We start from the raw sequence: 21461 nt of genomic DNA, 5'->3' as shown, positions 1-21461 counted from the left end.
TTGACTGATAAACTCGTGGCCCTCCCTTAAACAATTAAAATATAAATCACAACGATTTTAAAAATATCTAACTATGAATAATAATAAGTATAAAACGGGTAAAATTACTAACATCAATAAAATGGACTAAAATCCTGTTGGTGCATGCGATACAAAGAGTTAGAGGACACTAAGAAATTGTGAAATGTTCAATATTTGCATACCCCTTCTTTATAAGCTTGACGCATTTCTCTTTAAAAACATTAATGCTATCACAGGATCTTATGTTAGGAGGTAGGGAATTCCATAGTGAAGTTGATGTAGAAGCAAAAGTTTTTCCTCCTTCTGTCGCTCTGTTGCTCTTAGGGCATCGTAGCGTGATGTGACTATAACGCGAGGATCTTACCGATATGTCACTCACACGTATCAACTTACTAGATATGTATTCTGGGCATTGACCATGTAGACATTTAAAGATAAGGCATAGCTTATTAACATTGATTTCTTCATAGAAGGGTAACCAGTCCAACTTGTTAAATAAGTCAACAGTTCGTTCATCCCTTGCTGTTTTAACATCCAATATTACCCTGGCCGCTCTCTTTTGCAGTCGAAAGACTCGTCTGATATTTGCTTTAGATGTTATACTCCAGACTGCTCCGCCATACAGAAAAAGGGGCTTTATGGTTGCATTGTAGAAGAGTATACGCTCATTTAAAGGTAAATAATGCCTAATTGATCTCAAGATACCGATGCGCTTAGTAAGTTTCTTACATAAATGTTCAACATGCTCGTTAAAAGAAAGGTCCGGGTCAATATATACTCCAAGTAGTTTATAGCTTGTAGTAGTTTCCAATACATCTTCCGTGCTGGAACGGATTTCCATCTGGTCGCAGTGGTCCATCTTTGCACGCAGTCTAGTACCGGTTACGAACATGGATTTTGTTTTGGCCATGTTCAGCTTAAACCGGTTATTGCCTGTCCATTTTTCCAGTTCTACAGTACTTTGACATAGTCTGGAATAAAGTCCAGGGGTATTTGTGTAAGGTGAGTGTGAGCTCAGAGTCGTGTCATCTGCGAAGATGTCCACAGTAGTGGGCTGCGATACTGCCTCCGGGAGGTCGTTTATATGCACTAGGAAAAGAAGAGGAGAGAGTACGGATCCCTGTGGTACTCCGTGCGTCAAAGCCTGGGGCGAGGATTGTGCACTCCGGATAACCGTGCGCTGCGTTCGGTTTTGAAGGAATGAACGCACAAGGACCAGGTTGTTGTCCTCTAGACCATAAATGCGCAGTTTTTCAATCAATCTCATGGTTAACAAGATCGAAGGCCTGCTGGAAGTCGGCGAAAACTAAGCCATTTATCCGGTTGTCATCAAGATTTAACAGCATTCGGTCGACAATGTCTATTAAGGCTGTCTCAGTCGAGTGGTGTTTCCTAAAGGCAGATTGCAATGAATATAGGAGATTATTGTCCTTGAGAAAAGTAGATAGAGAGTTGTGCAAATGTCTCTCGAATATTTTTGAAAGTACAGGAAGGAACGGCTGAGATCGGCCTGTAGTTGTTTTTGTCAGACTTGCTCTTCTGCTTGAAATCGCTTTGAAACAGCCTCAAAACGTCGTGGAAAACACAAGTAGCACACTAAAGGCCGAAGTAAATCGTTATCATCGAATGTCTTTTCCATATTTCGAATTGTTATAAAAGATCGTTACATTTCCATACAAACTCTTATACTTATGCTGATTTGACCTGATGTTATTTATACAGTTTCCCTATGGATACCAGCCTTTGAGCTGAATGGGCTACCCTGTTTACATAAATTTCACTTTTCCTTTACTTTTCGCGACTGAGTGTAGTAAACATTTAAAATGTTCACGGCTCCTTGGGAGCTTGGGGGACCTGTGTTAAACTTGACTTGAGGTTAAGATGTATTTGATCTTTCCCAACGTCTTATGAACATCGTCCTGACACACTTGATGATGAAGGACCAGTCTTATTCGATCTTTTCCAGCTGTAAGAATTCTCACTGCTACTCGTGTTTCCAGTGGCGCGCTGTCTGTGACGTCAAGCATTCGTTTGACGAGCTCATTGGCTGAAACTGTACGATGATTGACATTGAAGTACACCATGTTGGTTTCAACGCTTTTCAGATCGACGTCCAAGCCAAGATCTTTCATATCGTGAATTCCTGTTAGAAGGACAGTACCACATGTATAGTGACTTTCGTTTTTAATGTCAAAGGCGACAACAGCCTGAAATGTTAGTCGTTTGACCATTTCAGGTCAGCATTACAGGTCCGCAATTCGCACGGAGAGTAGTTACATTCCTATGCACGCTCTGGAGACCTATGTTATTGTGCTTTTGCTTCGGTTTGTCTTTATTAAGCTCCCCACAATGGTTAAATAAATTGGTCAAAAGAAAAACGTTTTGTTCTGGGCACTTTCAATATGGCTTATGGAGTGACTGATTATTTAAGCCATTGATTTGCCCAAAAACACAACAAGGGGTTCAGACAATTGGTAAAGCTGAATAAAATGTTGACGAAAATACTGCTGACCTTTTGCCAAAGTCTGTGCATTAGCATGGTCCACTTGAAGTTTTGGTGCTATATGGTCTAATGCATAAATCCCTGCTGCAGCTAACACACCAACCTGTGGCATACCACCTCCAAGAACCTTCCTGTGACGCCAACACCTGTTTGAAATGGATGAGCATAACTGTAATCTTTAAGGAAAAAATCATCATGTAAATGTATGCAAGAATCGCAACTGGAACAATAAAAAGCTGCTCACAACAGTCTAGATTAGTTAAAGATCATTGAAAACTAAATGTTAATTATTTCATTTATTATATGACAAATTATCAATTATACTATTACTGTTACAACAAACTAACACAACAACCCTATTTGTGTTGTCCACCTACTCTACACATTACATTTATGAACAAGGGAAGGGGTCTAATTTTAAAATGTGCAGTATCACGTTTTTTGACAAACAAACCTATTAACAAGGACAGTCTGTTAACAGTTACTGTCACCATTTTTATTCTGTATTTTTCCCACTTTTTACTGTACATATTCATTCATTCAGGTCTTTTTGATCATTTGCCAAAGGCTGTCAGTTGGCAGTCAAAAGCTTATTTTAACCCAAATCTTTCAGCCAGAGAACGTTTTAATTGTTTTCATAACAGTCTCTTGACACTGAAGCTTCTTAATCCTTGATTTTCTCTGTCTAGAAACCATTTACCTTGATATGAAATCACTCTGTCCAGCAATTATTGAACCTACTGGGGCACCAAGACCCTACAAGGAAATGACAATTAATAGTTAATATTTAATAATTAATTTTTGACAGTCAGGAAAGAACTACTAAGCTGTAGTGCATGAATTTGTTTTGTAATGTTTTTTTATTCTGTGGCACAATGAAAGGCTACACACCAATTTTGCATTTAGGTCAACAGTATTTTGAATTTGCCTAAATTGGTGCTGCAATGATACGCATATTGATAATTTTTTTAAAAAAAAAGTTCACCCCCCTTTCTCGACCAATCAAAAAAAGTCCACTACAATCACTATGTGCCTGCTCCCATTTTCCCATACTTTGCACCTGGCTTCATTTATTCACTCCATGTTTACATTGGTTCACTGGAATCTCAGTGTTCTTTGTGACTGCTCAGAGTGAATTCTCTAGGTGTTAGTTTACAATTGAAGGGGTGAGTGCAAAACCATGTTAAGTGACGATTTGGGTGAAAAAAAAAATTTTCGCGAAAGGGCTTGAATTTTTGCATGTGGTCTTCAATGTAATAGAAAACCGTGGTCCTGTATTTTTGTCGCTGGTTTTTGCTTCGTTTATAAAGACGCCGCTAGGAAAACCGAGTGGTTTTTCTGCGTACGCAATATCTCGAAAACGAAGCGAAGCTTAGCGGAAAAACTACGGGACATTGTTAAACATACCTAAACAAAACTGCATGCGAAATTTGGAGCGTTTTCGACAAAGTTCACTTTTGATTAAAATACCTAGCGCCCTTTTCCCGCCGAGGTCTTCAAATAAACGAAGCCGGGCCTTTGTTATGATAAACAGAGCCGATCCTTTGTTATAATAGCCAAGCCAAGCCTTTGTTATAAGTCGAAGTCTCGCCTCGGTTTATCATAACAAAGGATCGGCCCGCCGCGTCCGCAAGGACTTTGATTTCACTTAGAACGCAGCAAAATGTCAATTTCATGCAACGTATAAGCTCAAAAATGTTGATTTTAGGTCAAAAAAGGTTTAAATGTTGATTTCACGTTAACGCGTGACAGCAAGGAGGTTGATTTCTCTTAGAAACGAGCAAAATGTCAATTTCACGCAACGCAGAAGCTCAATGATGTTGATTTCAGGTCTAAATAGGTTAAAATGTTGATTTGACGTTAACGCGTGACGGCAAGGAGGTTGATTTCACTTACAAACCAACAAAATGTCAATTTCACGCAGCGCATAAGCTCAATGATGTTGATTTCAGGTCTAAATAGGTTAAAATGTTGATTTCACGTTAACGCGTGACGGCAAGCATGTTGGTTTCACTTAGAAACCAGCAAAATGTCAATTTCACGCAGCGCATAAGCTCAATGATGTTAATTTCGTCTAAATAGGTTAAAATGTTGATTTCACGTTAACGCTTGACGGCAAGGATGCTAGTTTCACTTAGAAAACAGCAAAATGGTAATTTCATGCAACTTATAAGCTCGATGATGTTGATTTCACGTGAAAACGCGCTATAAATAGGGCTGACAGATTAACAGATTAACCCTTCTCCGCAACGTACGGGTCTCCATACATCTGCATGTCCGCTGATCCCAGAAGCTCAAAACACTACAAATCATGCCGATTTGAAATAAAATCAACGCAACCTGGATCACAGATCTATGTTACAATCGATCGCTACTTGTTGGCCATTCTTATGTTTAAACAAGCTAGTTACCAGTTCGAGAAACGTCCGCAGAACGTGATCGCAATGCATGCCGGGAAGGGTCTTTACACCTCGTGCGCGGGAAAACATGTGGTCGATACAAGACAAATTTTATCACTCTAAAACCAGTTCTCTCTTTCCAAACTTTGACGCTAGCAACGCTTGGCAAATGGGCCACGACTCACCAGAGGGTATTTTTCTTGGGCAAGAACTGCTCTTGGACTTTGCTGCCTGGCTCGATCTGACTTCGAACGCCGATAACACGATTACGGTATATCAGCTGCCTTCGAAGTTTCAGAACACATTTTGATTCTTTAAAACGTGCTGATGACTTACGGGTTTATCGAGACTTTATGATGCCTCTCAACCACCAGGCAGGCATACAAGGTACTTTAAAACAATGCTTAAGATATTAGTTGACAGAGCTCTGATGCGGCACATCTCTTTTTTGTTCGATGAATTTCGTTTGACTCTCGATCGATTCACGTGTTGTACTCACCTCACAATAACCGACGTAAACAATCTGTTCCCAGATTTCCGCTCTATATATGCTGTGAGATTTGATTTTGACTTCATACACTATAAACAGTCTGCCTGTTTGCTGTTCAACAAATAAACTCCTAAAGACATGGCTAGGAAAAGCCAAGTATTTTTGCATACGTTATAACTCGAAAACGAAGCAAAAACCAGCGACAAAAATACAGGGCCGCGTTTTTCTATTACATTGAAGACCACATGCAAAAATTCAAGCCCTTTCGCGAAAATTTTTTTTTTCACCCAAATCGTCACTCAGCATGGTTTTGCGCTCACCCCTTCAATTATGCTCCATTTTAAAATCACTGTGACACACACTATCGTATGTTCAACTTGTGTTCTGATCTGATTCTGACAATGGCACCACTTCCTGCCTCCCTCCCCCAGCCACCTGCAGCCCATCTTTATTTGGGATAAAGGGCATATATTGCATGCAAACAGGTATAGTATAAATACAAAATAATTACTTAGACTTCTGAAATACTGTAAAAAAGTATTAATTAGTACTATTCTAAATCAGCCTTATACCTTAGCCCTTGTAGTAACTGGGGAAAAACATTGGGTGTGGTAAAAACATTCAAGATGCTTACATTTACTCCAGTGCCAATTATTACCTTTGAAAGAGAGAAAGTGACTGAATCAACATGTTGGGTTATCTGTGCAAGAGGAACACCAAGAGCTGTAGCAGCATTGAAAAGTCTTGCTCCATCCATGTGCACCTTAAGTCCATGTTTTGTGGCAAGCTCTTTCACCTGAAAACAAATTAATTTTATAAAATAGGTTTGTTCTACTATCGGACAATATTAAACATTCAACAAAATCCTCAATTTTAATTGGTTCTGGAGCTACAGAGCTATTTTGTTATGTAATTGATTGACTTTCATAGAACTGTTCAATTCAAACTTTTCAAAGTGATCACTAAAAATATTGGACACCTTTACCATGTACCCATCAATTTGGGACACCTAACTTCTTACAGTAATTTTTTTCACAGATTTTCTTCACTAAAAGAGGTGCTCAAAGAATTCCAAATTCCAACTGCACATTTTCCAACCGAAAATTCATTTATTTCTTAATTCATTCAGTAATTTGAGCTTGTGTGATTACAGTGTATATGAGAGAGAGATGAATCATGTCCATATTATTATCTTAAATTGGCCTTGTGTTACAAACATGGTTGGCTGAATTAATAGCCACTATTTGGGAAAGGAGCCTGCCCTCCTCTCCTGAAGGCATGGCTGGACATGTGAGGATTCTTTTGTTAGTCTTAGCTAATCAGATAACTGCCCACAGACTTTTGTCAGGCATAAATTATCTCATCAGATCAATGATGAATGATCTGCAATTGATGAAAGTAGCATGCGACAGAACTTAGGGACGGTGCCTACTAAATACAAAGGTTTTTGCACCAGATTAGGACTATGCGGAAACAAGTAGATCTTTGCAAGGACTACTGGAATCCACAATGAAAAATGGGGGTGGCCATGCATTTTTTTGAGATAATTAGGCTTGAATCTCATTATTGATGTTTGAAGGAAAGCGACACCACCCTCTGGTGAGCCAGACAAAATTAAATTTTTAAATGTATTGAGCAAAAGCAAACCAAACTAGCAAAAAACATATATGTATGGCAAACTACAGGGTATCAGCTTAACAGCAGAAACCATGCAGGCCTACATGTGACCTTTTTAGTTACACCACAGTCAAATGGCTCTGCTCTCCTTATCCATGCATTTGTAACCTCTAAGCCGGATTATTGTAACTCCTTTTTGTCAGGCCTTCTTAAAGACCAGATTCAGAGACTGCAGTATGTCCAGAACGCAGCCACGTGGCTCCTCACTGGAACTCAGAAGCATGAACACATCATGCCTGTGCTTCAAGAGTTACACTGGCTAACAGTGGCTGCATGAGAGACTAGATTTCAAAATTTTGCTTTTGACCTTTAAATCTATTAAATGGTATTGCCTCTTCTTATTTAAATGAACTATTACAATCATATGTTCCTGCTAGATCACTATGCTCCTCCAATAAATCCACATTTGTTACTCCTAAATGTAATCTTAGGATGTACAGACACAGAGCATTTTCATATATTGCTCCAGTTTTATGGAACTCACTACCAGATAATATACCGGTAATATAAGAGATTGTAGGTTGCTGGCGACATTTAAATCTAAGCTAAAGACTCTTCTTTTTAAATGTATGGTTTTTTTTTCTTAACTTAATAATTTGATTTTACTTTTTATCTATTTATTATTTTAATTATTTACTTATTATTATTATTATTATTATTATTATTATTATTATTATTATTATTTCTTAGAACACAGCATATAAAGCCCTTCTGCAGCAATAATGTGAGACAAAATAGGTTGGAAGATTATATTAGATTATAAAAATTTACCAGTACATCAAAATTCCAATGCAAACCTCTAACACTAAAACAGATGCACAGTAGATATATGGAGAAGGATAGAAGAGACATGAAATAAAACAGAATGAATTTTAACCAACATTACCTTTCTTAAGTATTCTAGTGGTAATACTCTGCCTCCTGTTCCATTATGAGTTTGTTCAACACATATCAAGCGACTAGTGGGTACATGGGCATTACCACTTGAACGGATTTTGTTTTCAATGTCTGACAAATCCAGAGTCCCATCAAGATTGGTGTGCACTTGTCGTGAGTGTACACCAGCCACTTGTGCAACTCCACCCTGCTCCCACATTATGATATGTGCCAAGTCACCAACAAGTATCTCATCACCTCGACCAGGACAGTGTGCCATCACTGAAAGATCAAGGAAAACTTTGCTTATATGAGTGGCTTGTTAACAAACAATAGCAACTATTTCAAATCAATTTCTCAAACTGAGTAATAATTCAACAAGTTTAAACAAAGGAAATCATGACTGCAATGTTGTTTGGATAGATTTTTACAATTTTATTTCTCTGTTTTGTTCTTAGTTTTGGTTTTGATTGAGAAGATATATCAAACACTCTAGACAGTGTTTGACCACATTTTCAAACACCTTGAAGCTCAACAAAAATACTCCACTGTACATTGTATTTTCAACTCTCTTCTTGGTATTTGGAAATGTGGTCAAACATGGTCTTTCGTGTTTGATATATTACCTGAACACGGGAAAACTTAGGGGTGAACATTCATGATACCTGATGCTAAATTTCCCATTGTTCCACTTGGTACAAAGAGGGCAGCATCTTTACCGGTTAATTCTGCTGCCTTTTCCTGTAAGACTGGTGAGAAAAATAAAACGGGATTTGAATTCAAGGACCTCAAAAAATTATTCTCTGGATAAGGCTTTAGGGAGATAGTATTTTTAGGGCAAGAAGTCAATTGATAAGGAATTCCAAGTGGTTAATAGATTTGAGCTTCACCAAATCATCAGAAGTTCAGTTATCAATATGTTGATTCAGACCCCTTTCTTATCTGAAACACTGATTTCAAATATTGTATCTCACTAGATACACCATTAGGGATACCTTGTATGGTTTTGATCCCAACTAAACTAAAGAGAGCGAGGAGAGGAGACAAAGTTAAAAAAAATATAAAATATGGAAGTTGCTTTACTCCTTTCAGTCCTTTTAACCTTTAATATTTCCCAGAGAAACCGGGTAAGAAGGACTGTTGCTAATATGCAAGCCGGCCAGCGAGGCATGCAAGCCAGGTGAGTTAGGATCCCTAACCCCCCCCCCCCCCCCCACCTCCCCACCAAAAAAAGGATAACCCTAATTGAGCTAATGTAGGCTAACCAAAGTGCTATTTGGACTAAACAGAGTTCTAGATTAGTTAGGCTAGTAGGAGCGTTATATAGGCTAACCAGTTTGCTGCCAATGTGAGCTATGCAACTGAGCAAGTAATCCCTCCTGGTTCTAAGGCTAACTGTAAGTTAACATTATTTTTGGAGGGGGGTGAGCTATTTAGGCTTACCAGACTGTTATTTAGGCAAACCAAAATGGCTTGCATATTGCCTGGCATGACCCGCTGGTAAGCACTTCTTGCAGACCAATGGCAAATCTCTTAATTCCTAGCCTAATGGGCTGCTACACTCAAATGCCTTTGAAGGGCCTGCTGCCTTCAGTTAATTTGGTGTAGGAATATACCCCTCCACCTCTTAAAATCTAAATTATCACCGCTTCACATTTGAATGGAATCGCCACTCCATCTTGTCCTACAATTTTGCCCATGCATCTTAGACAAAATTAGAAACACACATTCAAAAATACACAGCGTCAGAAAATAAAACAGCATATTGTGTGTTATAGGTTCAAATTCTAACCATTCACTGTTGGGTCATCTCCATAAACATCATTACCCACTTCTGCAGCAGCTATCGCTTCTCTCATTGCCTTGCTGGGTCTGGTTGCAGTGTCGCTTCTCAGGTCAACTACACGGATTCCAGATCGCTCTTCATCAAAGTCGCGATCTATTCCACTGGTATACATGCTGGACATGCTGCTGAATTGCCTTGGTGTGATTGCAATTTTTTCCAGCTTTCCACTCTGAAGAAGTTCAGAGCGATAGCTTCGTAAGAAATTTGTTATCGAAGCGAGTAAATATGAAGGATTCCGTGACATCGTATTCAAAATGGCAAAAAATGCCAAGCGTTTGTACCGTTGCAGTTATGTCCTATGCACAGGGAGCCCTCACATCCGTTTAGAACATGAATAAAAGATGAACCTACCTTTATCGCGCTATTTTGAATTTTTAATACGTGCGCGGTGTGCTAGTGCGAGGTCTGGAGCCGAAATTATGGAAGTCTGGGACGGGCGGGAAAATTCGCAAATTCTCGGAGGTAGCCGATCGCTCACCGAGGATAATAAAGTGACAAGGGATGTAACTTCTGACTAGTTTTCGTCGTATGTCTCTGCCAGTTTTGGGGAACGGAAATAGGATGTGAAAGAGAGACCGGAAGTCAAAATGCGCGTTTCGTGACGTGCGTTCAAAGTGTTGCAACATGGTGGACCAATGGCCTCCTCTTAATGTTGCAAATGTTTTGAAAAATAATTCAGCCAGCGCTGTGGAATGTGAAGGAATCAACATTGAGTCGAGAAACAAACTTAAAATAACGGAATGGTGAGTACAAAAGTTCAAGAGGCTTAGTTCGCTACTCGAATTTTAATGAAGATGGATGGTGTACGCGTCAGTCAGGCAGTGAAAAATTTTTTTCTCGACTTAAACTAGGCTGGTTGAAAACTACAGTGAGGCGAATGACAGAAATTATGTGCCCTGTGCGGAGTTGTACGAAAGATATTTGGTGAATGGTTGGCAGGCGAAAGAAAGCTGCCCGGATTTGAAGCCAGTAGATGCGAGTGCATTTGGTCGTGTAATTAGAAAGGTCTTCCCAAATGTCACGAAAACCAAACGAAGAACTGAACGAGGGAAGCGAGCTACTCGTGTCTATCTTGGGCTAAAGAAGAATAATCATCCCCTTGTCTGCGACTCTTGTCCACCTGACATTCCATCGTTGTCTTCTTTTTCCCTCAACTACAGTCACCCTGAGTGGTTAAAATCAAATGTCAGTGCGAATGCAGTAGAGTTCATTAGAGTTGTTCCTTTACTATGTAATGACCGTAAAGTTCTGCAAGAAGTTGCTATTTTTAAAGATTGGTCCTTCGAAGTGAAAGTTGTGAGAAAGATAGTTTCCAAAGAGAATATCGACAACATTGTATCAGAGCTTTCAAAGAAGAGTTCTCTCGATATTCTTTTTTCTGTGCTTTCTAAAGAAGACATTCGTAAAGGATTTCCTTGCTCAAATGGGGGAATTCTTAAGAGAAGTTCTGTAGAACTAGTAACTGAGAAGTGGATCTTGGACAACAGGGAGATTGTGGAGTTTAGGGTGAGGTCTCCAGAATGCAGCCTTGTCTATGCTCCAACGTCCAAATGTGCAATGTGTGAAAAATGCTATGGTTTAAAAAGATCAACTAGGGCAGCTGCTAAGGAGCAAAGTCATGGTCAAGTAGAGAAGGAAAAGAGCAGGAAACCTGAGACCCTTGTGTCAAGGGAAGAACGAATTGAAAAACTCCATGACGAGAAGAAAAAACGTGTCAACTTGGAAAGGAGAGAGAAGTATCGTAGAACTGAATTAGAAATGAAAGAATTTGAAGAGTCTGACCACGAGGACTTTGTTTCCTTGTTTAACAATGTAGTAAAAGAAGAGTTACCTGAGGGAATGCGCATATTTTGGGAAGCGCAAGCTGATGCTCTGCACAACAAAGGCCCGACAGGTCACCGATGGCATCCAAAGTAAGTCTGAAATATTTAAGTCTGAGATATTGTAAATAAATAAATAAATAAGTAAATAAATAGAGCAGTTTTCAATTGAGTGTCGTAAAATCAAAACCAAAATAACTACTTACTGATTAGAATAAACAATGAATATCAAACTGTAGTAAAACCAAAACCACAAACAGAATAATTACCTGATTACTTTTGACACTCAATTAAAAACTGCTTGAAATAATCAATTAAATAATTTACTACATAAACAGATTTATTATGTGAGTGAGAAAATTACTTCATATATTTGTGATTGGCTGAGAGCAGACCAATTTATTGTTAATTTTCAATTTGTACTGCCGTGCAAATTAATGCTCTGATACAATCAAAATTTTGTTAGTTATGAAAGCTAAAGCAATTAATAAGTAATTTTATTACACTACTTGTGATATTTGGAATTTTTCCAAATTGCAGCCGTAGTGTGATTACCAAAATTAATTGAAACATCTTAATTGCGCACTTATCCCCAATGGGGCTTTTCAGGAGATGTTTCAATTTTGCAAATTTAAATTAAACTGGCAGCTAAGAATTCTGAAACCCTGAACATGCACATTGTAAAAGTACCAAATAATGTGTTAGAAATATTGCATTCCACATTGAGTATGTACATAGAGGATTAAGTCACAACTCATGTGACAGAACTAAAGAAAGCTGCTTCTGGTTGCCTGATCCATTCCCTTGACTTCTAGAAAGCAGTGAAACATCCATTTTCTCATAATTATTTCCTTGGAACTTTTATAAGAATAATTTGTCTATTCCTCTAAGTTTATTTAATCAATCTATTATTTCGACCCATCCATCTTAACAAAACTGTAACAAGCAAGGTTTGACTGTAAACTCCCCCTAGATGTAGCTTAATATAATTTGGCAAATAGCAAGCCGTTACTCTTTCTTGCAGAGTCATCAGTTTATGTCTCTCAATATGGCGCAGAAGTCCCAAAGCCTATGAAGAACTCCAAAGAAGTGGAATGTTGAAGCTTCCTTCTGGAAGGCTGTTACAGTACCACAAAAATATAACCAGTCAAGAACCTGGTTGTAATGAAGATGTTCTCCAGTGGATGGTTCATGAGGCAGAGAAGAAAAATATTGGCGCAGCAGAGAAAACTGGAGGTGTTATACTAGATGAAATGGCAATACAGGTGTTATTTCCTGCCAATTTTTGCAATTATCGTGATCACAGTTATATTGCTTCTGATGTTACTGAAATGTTCTTTACTAACCATGATTTATTGGCAATAAATAGATAATAAAAGTGGTTTTCAATTGAGTGTCGTAAAACCAAAACCAAACCACTAAGTATGTATTAATTTGCCTGATTATACTTTCAAAACTCAATTAAGAATATTGTTCTTAAGTGCTAATTGAAGTTATGAATAAGTAAACAAAGGTATTGTTATCAAGTTTTAATCATTTCATATTCTGTTGTCATTAGGAGGACCTTCAGATGAAATCTTTTAATGGCAAGTGGCAGTTGGTTGGGCTTGTTGAGCTTGGATCTGAATATGATGACATGAACTTGATTCAAACAGGTAAGAAATTTAATAGCCCTTTTCACAGAACTTTATTGTTGCTCATTTGCATTAAGTCAATAAAATTTAGCATGTATGTGAAGCAATTTCGCTCTATTCACTGAACATAATTTCAGAGCTATGCATGTTCCTACATGTATCCCAATATAATTTAATTCAAGTACAGCAGAGAGATATTAAAGTGAAAATTGATTCAGAATTATACATCACAAAATTTCTACATATCTTATACTTCTAATTTATCAACGAATGGGAAACATTGTAATGATGCATTAATTATTGTGTGTTAATTGGTAGTACTATGCCTATTGCAGGTGAGACTAAAGTGCAAACAGCAACACATGTTCTCCAATTTGTTTACCTGGGAAACACTGGTTTTCGTTTCCCTATTGTTCATTGTCCGACTCGTGAAGTTGACCCATCAACTCTGTACATCAAATTCTGGGAGACTGTTGGGTGGTTGGAAATGGCAGGATTTAGTGTCATCTATGGCTGCTGTGATGGAGGTCAGGCAAACCGTTCATTCATACAAATGCACTTCAAAGGAAAGGATGCTGTCAAAGGAGAAATACACCACAACAAATATCCACACTGGACAACCTCTTGTATTTTTTCTAGATTCTTCAGTAAGTTGAACAAAATGTTTTAACAACAGTAACAATTATTTACATTGAGCAGTGCTCTAATTTGTGAAGTGTGTACAATTGCAATAATAAAATTATACCTCTGCATTCAAGAGTGTTTAATGTTCTTTATTTGCTTATTACTCAATATTTAATAGAGACAAGTTCATAAATTCCAAATTATTAATTAAATTACTTTCCTTTGCCATAATATTTCAAATCAATTTTTTACAAAATGTCAAAACGACTTGAATGTCCTGCCCCAAAGGGTAGGGTTTTTGAGCCGTTTTAGGCTTAAATAGGGCATGGCTTTTGCAATCTAGTCTTGATATCGGTATGCTTTTAAAAAGAAGCTACCTTTCCATCATTATCGGAAAGACCATCAACAAAAGCCCTTCACAAACTATCTTTAACATTGGTCTGAACTAGGGAACTAAGTATATTAAAAAGATCTGAAACAGGCTATTGATTAGTAAGGGTCAGGTAACAAATAGGGTATCAGATTTTTTATCAGGTCATAAATAGGGGAGGGAAAATTGCTGATTTAGGTCATTAATAGGGTAAGGGTTTTGGGAAGCGTGCTGCACACCCTCACCCAATTTTTCTGGGTGCCTCACCCCCCCCCCCCCCCCCCCAAGGGTATGAAGCATAAAGTTAAGTCATTATAACTTTTTAATGAAGACTACTTGTCTCCTACAATAGCGCAACTTCAAGAAATTATGAAATAACATTGAGAAGAGCTCCACAAGTGGGACATCATGAAATTTGTTGCTCCATGGAAAGCTGGTGTACTGGTCTCATCTCAAAGAAGCCTACAAATGGGACCAGAATAACCCGTCCCTTAAAATCCATGAGAAACTTAATGAAGATCACTTCACGTTGGGTTATGCAACCCAGATGCGCAATCACTTGGCTGAAAATGTGCGGAATGATAATATGTTAGAACTACTTCAGGTACGGTCCCAATAGTATCAGATATCATTACATATAGTTGAATTTTCCAAGTGTTTATTCCTCAGCCAATATTATGCTCTTTCATTTTCTTCTTATTAAAACTATTTCTTACTGTTGGGTTGTTGAGGGGATGACTAACAATACATGACTGAGCAAAAGGTTGCATTAATATTTGAGAATTTGCAGTGATGAAACTCTCGGGTGAAATTCTCCTAAGGTAATGATATCAAAGCTTTGCAATCTCCCACAAGCATCCAATTACTACACACTAGAATGTCAGGCTTTAATAGATAACCACAGAAAATAATTCTAATTAAAGTTAATTTTTTTTTGGATTGAAATACTCCTATTGAACTAGATAGCTGTTTCTGGTTTTGCAAATTTGTGATCATGAAAACTAATAGAGTCGAAGAATACACTCCCATATTAATTTTCATTGATGAAATGTAGTTCCATAGAATGGTGAGAGTACTTTAGCTTGATGTCCTCTCTAATAGGCACATCAGAATGATCTCAAGAGGCACAAAAAAAAGTCAACACACCTGGACTCGACTGTGGAACTCCTGCAAATGACCAGCATTTTAGTAAAAAATTTCACAAGTCCACTGCCATATGCAAGCACCGAAGATGAAAAATTCATCGAAAACAGGAGAGTTTTGAAGTGGATTGAAGATTGGGAGGTAGAAGTCAGTGGAAGGGTTGACCTAAATGCATCAGAAAGGAACAAATTAATTTTTTCTGATAAGCTTTTATTTGATTTGAAGTCCATGATTATTGGCTTTGAACAAATTTGCCACATTTCATTTCAGCTGAACCCTGGTTGCACTATTAAGTCCATGTTTGTAAACAGTGACCTGGTAGAAAACATTTTTTTGCCAGATTAGGGGAGGCAATGGGCAAAATAGCAACCCTACCTACTGTCAGTATGGACCAACCATGAACAGCATTCTTCTGGGACAAACATGCTCCACTTCCAAGTCCAACACTGGTAAAACTTCCAGCTTTTCATTTTCTAAGCCAAAAAGGATCAAGTACTGAAACTGAATTATATTTGCTAGACACTAATTTTGGAACCAGTTATTTGCGAAAATTCTTAGGCTACAATAATTTTATCCGGTTCCAGGCTCACGTCAGTGGGAACTATTGAAAAAGCGGGCATGCGACGAGCTGGGTCTGAGAGTGAATCAAAGTGGCTATGAGTCAGTCAACTTGGAAAGTGGATCGTCTGTTAACAGTGACAATTTTGATGCCACTGACCTGAGGTTTCAATGCGTAGGTTAAGTAAAATTTAAGGCCCACTGGCAAAAAGCAATTTCACGATAACTGCAGAAATTCTCGCGCGCTCATCGGCTAAATTTTATTGTCAGCAATGGACAGACATGAATTTATAATTTATGTGATGCGTCAACGAGCGAGAGCGGACAACTGGACAATTTGTTAAATTGCGTCTGTCCTGTTATTGACAATGAATTTCGTCATAACATCGTCAAAGTAGTTTGCGGATATCGCCTAGTGGATCCACAGCTACTTTGACAATCTTATGACGAAATTCATGATCAATAACAGGACAGACGCATGAAAAACTGACGTCCATTTGTTAAAGGTAAGAGAACACACGAGGAGATGTAACACCGTTGAAAACATTCATGAAGTTATTGGTGACTATATTAGTGTCTATATTAGTACGGCTTCTTGTCCAATCAGAAAAGCAAATATAATTGGATTCTCATTTTCATTCCTATTTTTTTTTCGTTCTTTATTTTCTCAGGCGATATCAGATTTCTTTGTCTTTCTTTGTTACCTTTTAAGAGACCTTAGAAATTAAAAGATATATATGTCCGACGTAGAGTCATAATACCGCTCAACAAGGTAACTCCCTGTTCGGCGGGTCCTGCTTGGATGGGTTAGGAAATACGAATACCCCGTGTCTAACAACACGCAGCATAAGACTGGTAACTAAACTCCGTTGCAGTTCGGTCTTCGAGCAAAATTGATTTTTCGAGGGGTAGCGTACGGAAGCAGTAGTTGACTTTGTATGTCTTTACTCTGAACCAGAGTGACTCTAAACGTAAATATGCAGCGACTATTTGCAAGAATTGCATTTACCTCACAAGATTCCTATCGGAAATTGGCCGCTTAGTGTATTTTCAGTTTCAAATTCAACATGAAAGTTCGATCGAAGATTTAAACAGTGGTTACTCTCCGGTTTGCGAACTGCGTGTTCCCGGCCAGCCAATATTAAACTCCGCGCTTCGATTATCCTCAAATCGTTCAGATGGTTCAATGATATTACAGAGGCAAAACGAAATCCCTGAGAAGCAGTGTAACCAATTTAGGTTTCGGTCCTGTAAAACTACCACTCAATCTGCGCAGTATTTCTCTATTTCCAGTGTCACTCATACGAAAGCCGGTTCGCGAAAGCCGGTTCGCGAAAGCCCTCTTCTCAGTATGAGTTTGTTGAGGCTGACTGAATCTTTTTGGGTAAGCCGTCTCCTGTAGCATCGAACATTTATTACAGAAAGTTACTTGTCGAGTAGATTTTATGGCCGGAGTGCCTTCTAACTGTTCCTAGTTCGCTTTGCTTTACAAAACAGCAGTAGTAGTTGAAAAACCACAGAGCACTTCGTGGCCTATTCAAAACACCCCAGAGCGCTTTGTGGCCTATTCAAAACACCACAGAGCGCTTTGTGGCCTATTCAAAACACCACAGAGCGCTATGTGGTGTTTTATTTTGGGATTTAACATTGAAAACTGGACGGCTCGTTGACTCGCAAATATCTCACAGCTATTTTCTGAAATAATTTGGTTTTTCCAATTTTTCACACCACAAAGCGCTTTGTGGCCTATTCAAAACACCACAAAGCGCTTTGTGGCCAATTCAAAACAACACAAAGCGCTTTGTGGCCTATTCAATACACCACAAAGCGCTTTGTGGTCGTCATCGTTATCATAGCGATTCCGTCAGTTGAAGTTATACTATGCGGACAAAACTGGCAGAGGGGCTCTCTTATTTTGACAGGGAGGTTGGCAAGATTTTCGCACCACCCCTTACATTAATTATGCATACAATTTTTTGACTGACTCGTTCTTTTCATGATTGCTGTTTGAGTATAGTGTGATAGTTTGAGATGGTTGCAGACATAATTATTGTATGGCCTGTACGGAAATCGTACCTGGAGGTTAGCCGAGTGCTCTTAAAGAAACCTGTGAAAGGAACCAATAGATTTTCGCAAACGTGCTGAGGCAGGTTATGTTGAACACTATTTCAATTTTTGTTTAGAAAGAAATATCACCGAATCTCCGATGTAAGACTTGATACCCTTAAAAGTACTCGTTATGGTTATCAGATAGAACACTAACTGCTAATGAGATTTGCATTTCTGGGATCGGCTGAAATTAGCTACAACGGGTGCCTGTTATTAACCGGGAGAAACGATGAAATGAAAGCAGAAGGTTGAAAATTAGGAATTCAGTGATACCTCAACAACGTATCACTTGTTTCGGTTGGGGATTCTTAGAGGGATTTATTATGTTTATTGATTTATAGCTCCATTGTTAGTCCTCGTTTGTAGGCACACCCCTCAGGAATTTAGCATTGAACATGGAATGAAACTTACGTCGGATACTGATATGGGTATTTCTTTTTTTTCCACAAGTCTATGGATTTCGCCATAACATTGCAAGGTGAAGAACTCGACCAGTGTTTTACCAACACGGACCTCATACTAGTTCAATAATATAATTCAGTTATGACAAAGAAGATTACAAGTCTTTTTTTTTTTTATTTATGGCTAGACTGGAATTTATACAACTGGTGTTTTCATGAGCAGGTATGATTACAATTATCACTATCAACTGGAATCTCATAGATCTTTCTACACACAGGCGAACCAAAACAATCTGACTTGTGACCTTGAATTAATTGGCTTGAATTATCTACAATGCTCATGGATGACACAAACCGTTGCTTTATCCAAACATTTTCGAAAAATATATTTTAGGGCCTGTTTTTAGCCCGTGTTGTAAAACCACTATAATCTTGAGATTTTTATTGTTACAAAGGCAAAATAACCAAAGTTAGAATTAGTTTGAGAAATTCTATTTTTGACAGGTAAATGCCTTTTGGACATACTAATATAATACTTATCATTGCATTTACAGTGGTGCACTTCTAAAACAGACCACCAAAATAATTTTTTTCATCATTTTTTTGACATGTTTTCAACAACTTTCTTATGGCTTCCATTCAAACCTGGCAAATCCAAAATTATGAAAAGAAATGTGAGAGGTGGAGTTGTCGACTGATCAACAGGTTACATGATGCTTGATATTTTCACCATACCTAGTTCATGCATTTTGATTAGCTTATTTAAACCAAGGAAGGTGGCCACAGTTAGTCATGCACAACTGTGACTGGGTTCTTAAAACAAAGATGAAAAGTTCTGTCACTCTTTTGTCCCTTAAATCTAGATCCAACAAAACTATTCACAGACAACCCAGTGATTTGTGGTTTATTTAGTAAAAAAAAGTAATGACATATTTTCTTCAGCCTTTGAGCTTGGGCTAATTTGAATAAGCTGTTGTAAATGTAGAACAATCAAAACAGTTTCAGACTCATCCTCTATTTACTTAATTATTACTTATTAATACATCTGTGAAAGAAATACTGATAAAAATTTAAAAAATCTACAAAATAAATACTGATTATTCTCATCCTCCATTAACTTTCTGTAGAGGTCTTCATCATCACTGTCTTGTTCTTCTTGCCCTTCCTCTTGTTCTACTTGATCCTCTTATCCTTCTTCTTCTTCATCTTCTTCCAACTCCCCTTCCTCCTCATCAATCATATCATCTAATGCCTCTAGGTATGGTTTGGCCAGGCTATTAAAAGTATGGAAAGGGATTTACTTCATCAATGGACACCACAATATTGTGGAAAACTGACACTCTCTGTGAGGGGACCCATTTCTTGAAACTTCCTGGCTACACAAGGGCTTGTCAACTTACAGGGACCGTTTTCAGGCTGCTGTTTTGGGCCCAAAGCACCAAACTACCTAATGAAACTGAAATCAGATTTTAAAAAGAGCTTTGGAATTATAATCTAAAGTATAAGAGGGGTAAGGGTGGTAAAGTCTGCATACGAGCCAAGTGGCCCACCAGGCCGGAGCTTATCCCGGTTTCCTTAGCATGAAGCGACTAGGAGTATTTCTTCTCCCCCCTGGATGGGATGCTAGTTCATCACCGGGTTACCCCAGCACTAAATTTGCCGGTACCCATTTATACACCTGGGTGGAGAGAGGCACTGTGAGAGTAAAGTGCCTTGCCCAAGAACACAACACAGTGTCCCTGGCCAGGGCTTGAACCCAGACCGCTCGATCCGGAGATGAGCGCACTAACCATGAGGCCACTGCGCCTCCAGAGTACAACAGTAATATTGCTGTAATTAAAATTATAAATAATTATGCATACTGCATTTCTATACCTAAATAAGAAAACCAGTTTTTGATTAACATGATGGAAATGGACTTCTCTATAAACTCACTTCCTTCAACTTAATGTCTGGTAATTTTTCATGCAAATAGCAAACCACCAGTTGTGATTGCAGTTACCTGTCTCATTCTATATAGCAATTTTTAATTTGGTTTCAAAATTAACTTGCATTTGGGTTTGCATCACTGTCCTCTGTCTTGCATCCTGTACTTTCTTTGTTGTGTCGTTTGTAATATTGTTACATGTAATACTCTGGTTCTGGTTTCAAGGCACTTCAGTGAAAACTGTTCAGACATCACTTACTTCCTGTATGAGATGAAGTAATGAAGAACATGTCATTTTTGGTCTGGGACTTTGATGGGGATTCCTGGACAGGCCCCCAGAGGAGCTCCCATCTGCTTTAAAAATTATATCATTAGGCTAGCAAAACTTACCCAGTAGTGCCAGTCCCAAACCCCACATTAGAATTTAAAATCCTTAAAACTCATAGTCTTGTTGTTATTGGGATAAGATGTTCTAGGTTCCGAGCTACTGTGTCTGAAACACCTCACAAGATTAGAAACCACAGATTTAGGAAAGCCATTCCCTAACAGGAACGTTTTATTTCACATATAAAAGAAGCCTGGTGCAACAAGGCTCTAACCCAACCAATTTTGCGAGGCCAACGTTTATTCTGTCCAGTGTTTGTGTGCTTCCTATAAATGTCAATGGATGTTCTTTTCAGGGAAATGTCCAGGAAATGGACCATGTCATCTTCAAATTTGTTGACCGTAAAACATATCAGATTTATTTGGTTTGTCCATCAACAGCATATCATCAAAATAACGTCCATAAAACTAGTCATACATAAGGCCACTGTCAAGCATTTTATGAACAATATCACTTTTGAGTTCTGTCATGATAAAAAAAACAATGGCCTAATGAAGAACCCAACAAAATGCCATCAATTTGCTTGTTGAGTGCTCTCTTAATTAATTTGGTGTTAATCAATTTATTGTCACTAACTCCAAAGAAAACAATCTGAACAACTGCCAGGGCTTGCTGTCAGGGCTTGCAAACTCCAATTCCTCTTAGAGTGAAAACAAGTTGTTTTCCTTCCACATCTAC

General features: G+C 38.3%; 2 protein-coding genes across 4 annotated transcripts; one reads left to right on the top strand and one right to left on the bottom strand.

Annotated features, from left to right (window-relative positions):
* Positions 1–1008: 1008 nt before the first annotated feature.
* Positions 1009–10080, bottom strand: LOC145489876 (uncharacterized). Its single transcript, XM_081468945.1, has 7 exons — positions 9759–10080; positions 8632–8715; positions 7977–8248; positions 6072–6209; positions 3225–3280; positions 2534–2670; positions 1009–2164 (listed from the first exon to the last, which is right to left on the bottom strand). Exons 1-7 carry the CDS (start codon positions 10054–10056, stop codon positions 1881–1883), a joined length of 1269 nt encoding a protein of 422 aa, XP_081325071.1. The 5' UTR covers positions 10057–10080; the 3' UTR covers positions 1009–1880.
* A 346-nt stretch (positions 10081–10426) lies between these two features.
* LOC145489872 (uncharacterized) lies at positions 10427–16649 on the top strand. Of its 3 annotated transcripts, XR_014049635.1 has the most exons (7): positions 10427–10555; positions 10664–11725; positions 12657–12897; positions 13191–13287; positions 13602–13913; positions 14613–14864; positions 15362–16649. XR_014049635.1 is itself a non-coding variant. In XM_081468941.1 (6 exons), the coding sequence occupies exons 1-6, from the start codon at positions 10437–10439 to the stop codon at positions 14636–14638; spliced, it is 1857 nt and encodes a 618-aa protein (XP_081325067.1). In that variant the 5' UTR covers positions 10427–10436; the 3' UTR covers positions 14639–15159. The 3 variants fall into 3 exon arrangements, 2 of the variants coding, with proteins under 2 accessions (XP_081325067.1, XP_081325068.1); XM_081468941.1 differs by lacking the exon at positions 15362–16649 and having other exon boundaries at positions 14613–15159; XM_081468942.1 differs by lacking the exons at positions 13602–13913; positions 15362–16649 and having other exon boundaries at positions 14613–15159.
* The last annotated feature ends 4812 nt before the right edge of the window (positions 16650–21461 follow it).

The sequence above is a fragment of the Orbicella franksi genome, chromosome 6, assembly GCF_964199315.1.
Source record: "Orbicella franksi chromosome 6, jaOrbFran1.1, whole genome shotgun sequence".
In the NCBI taxonomy this organism is placed as follows: domain Eukaryota; kingdom Metazoa; phylum Cnidaria; class Anthozoa; order Scleractinia; family Merulinidae; genus Orbicella; species Orbicella franksi.
The sequence above is the reverse complement of the archived record's forward strand: the minus strand, read 5'-3'. Positions and strand labels throughout refer to the sequence as shown.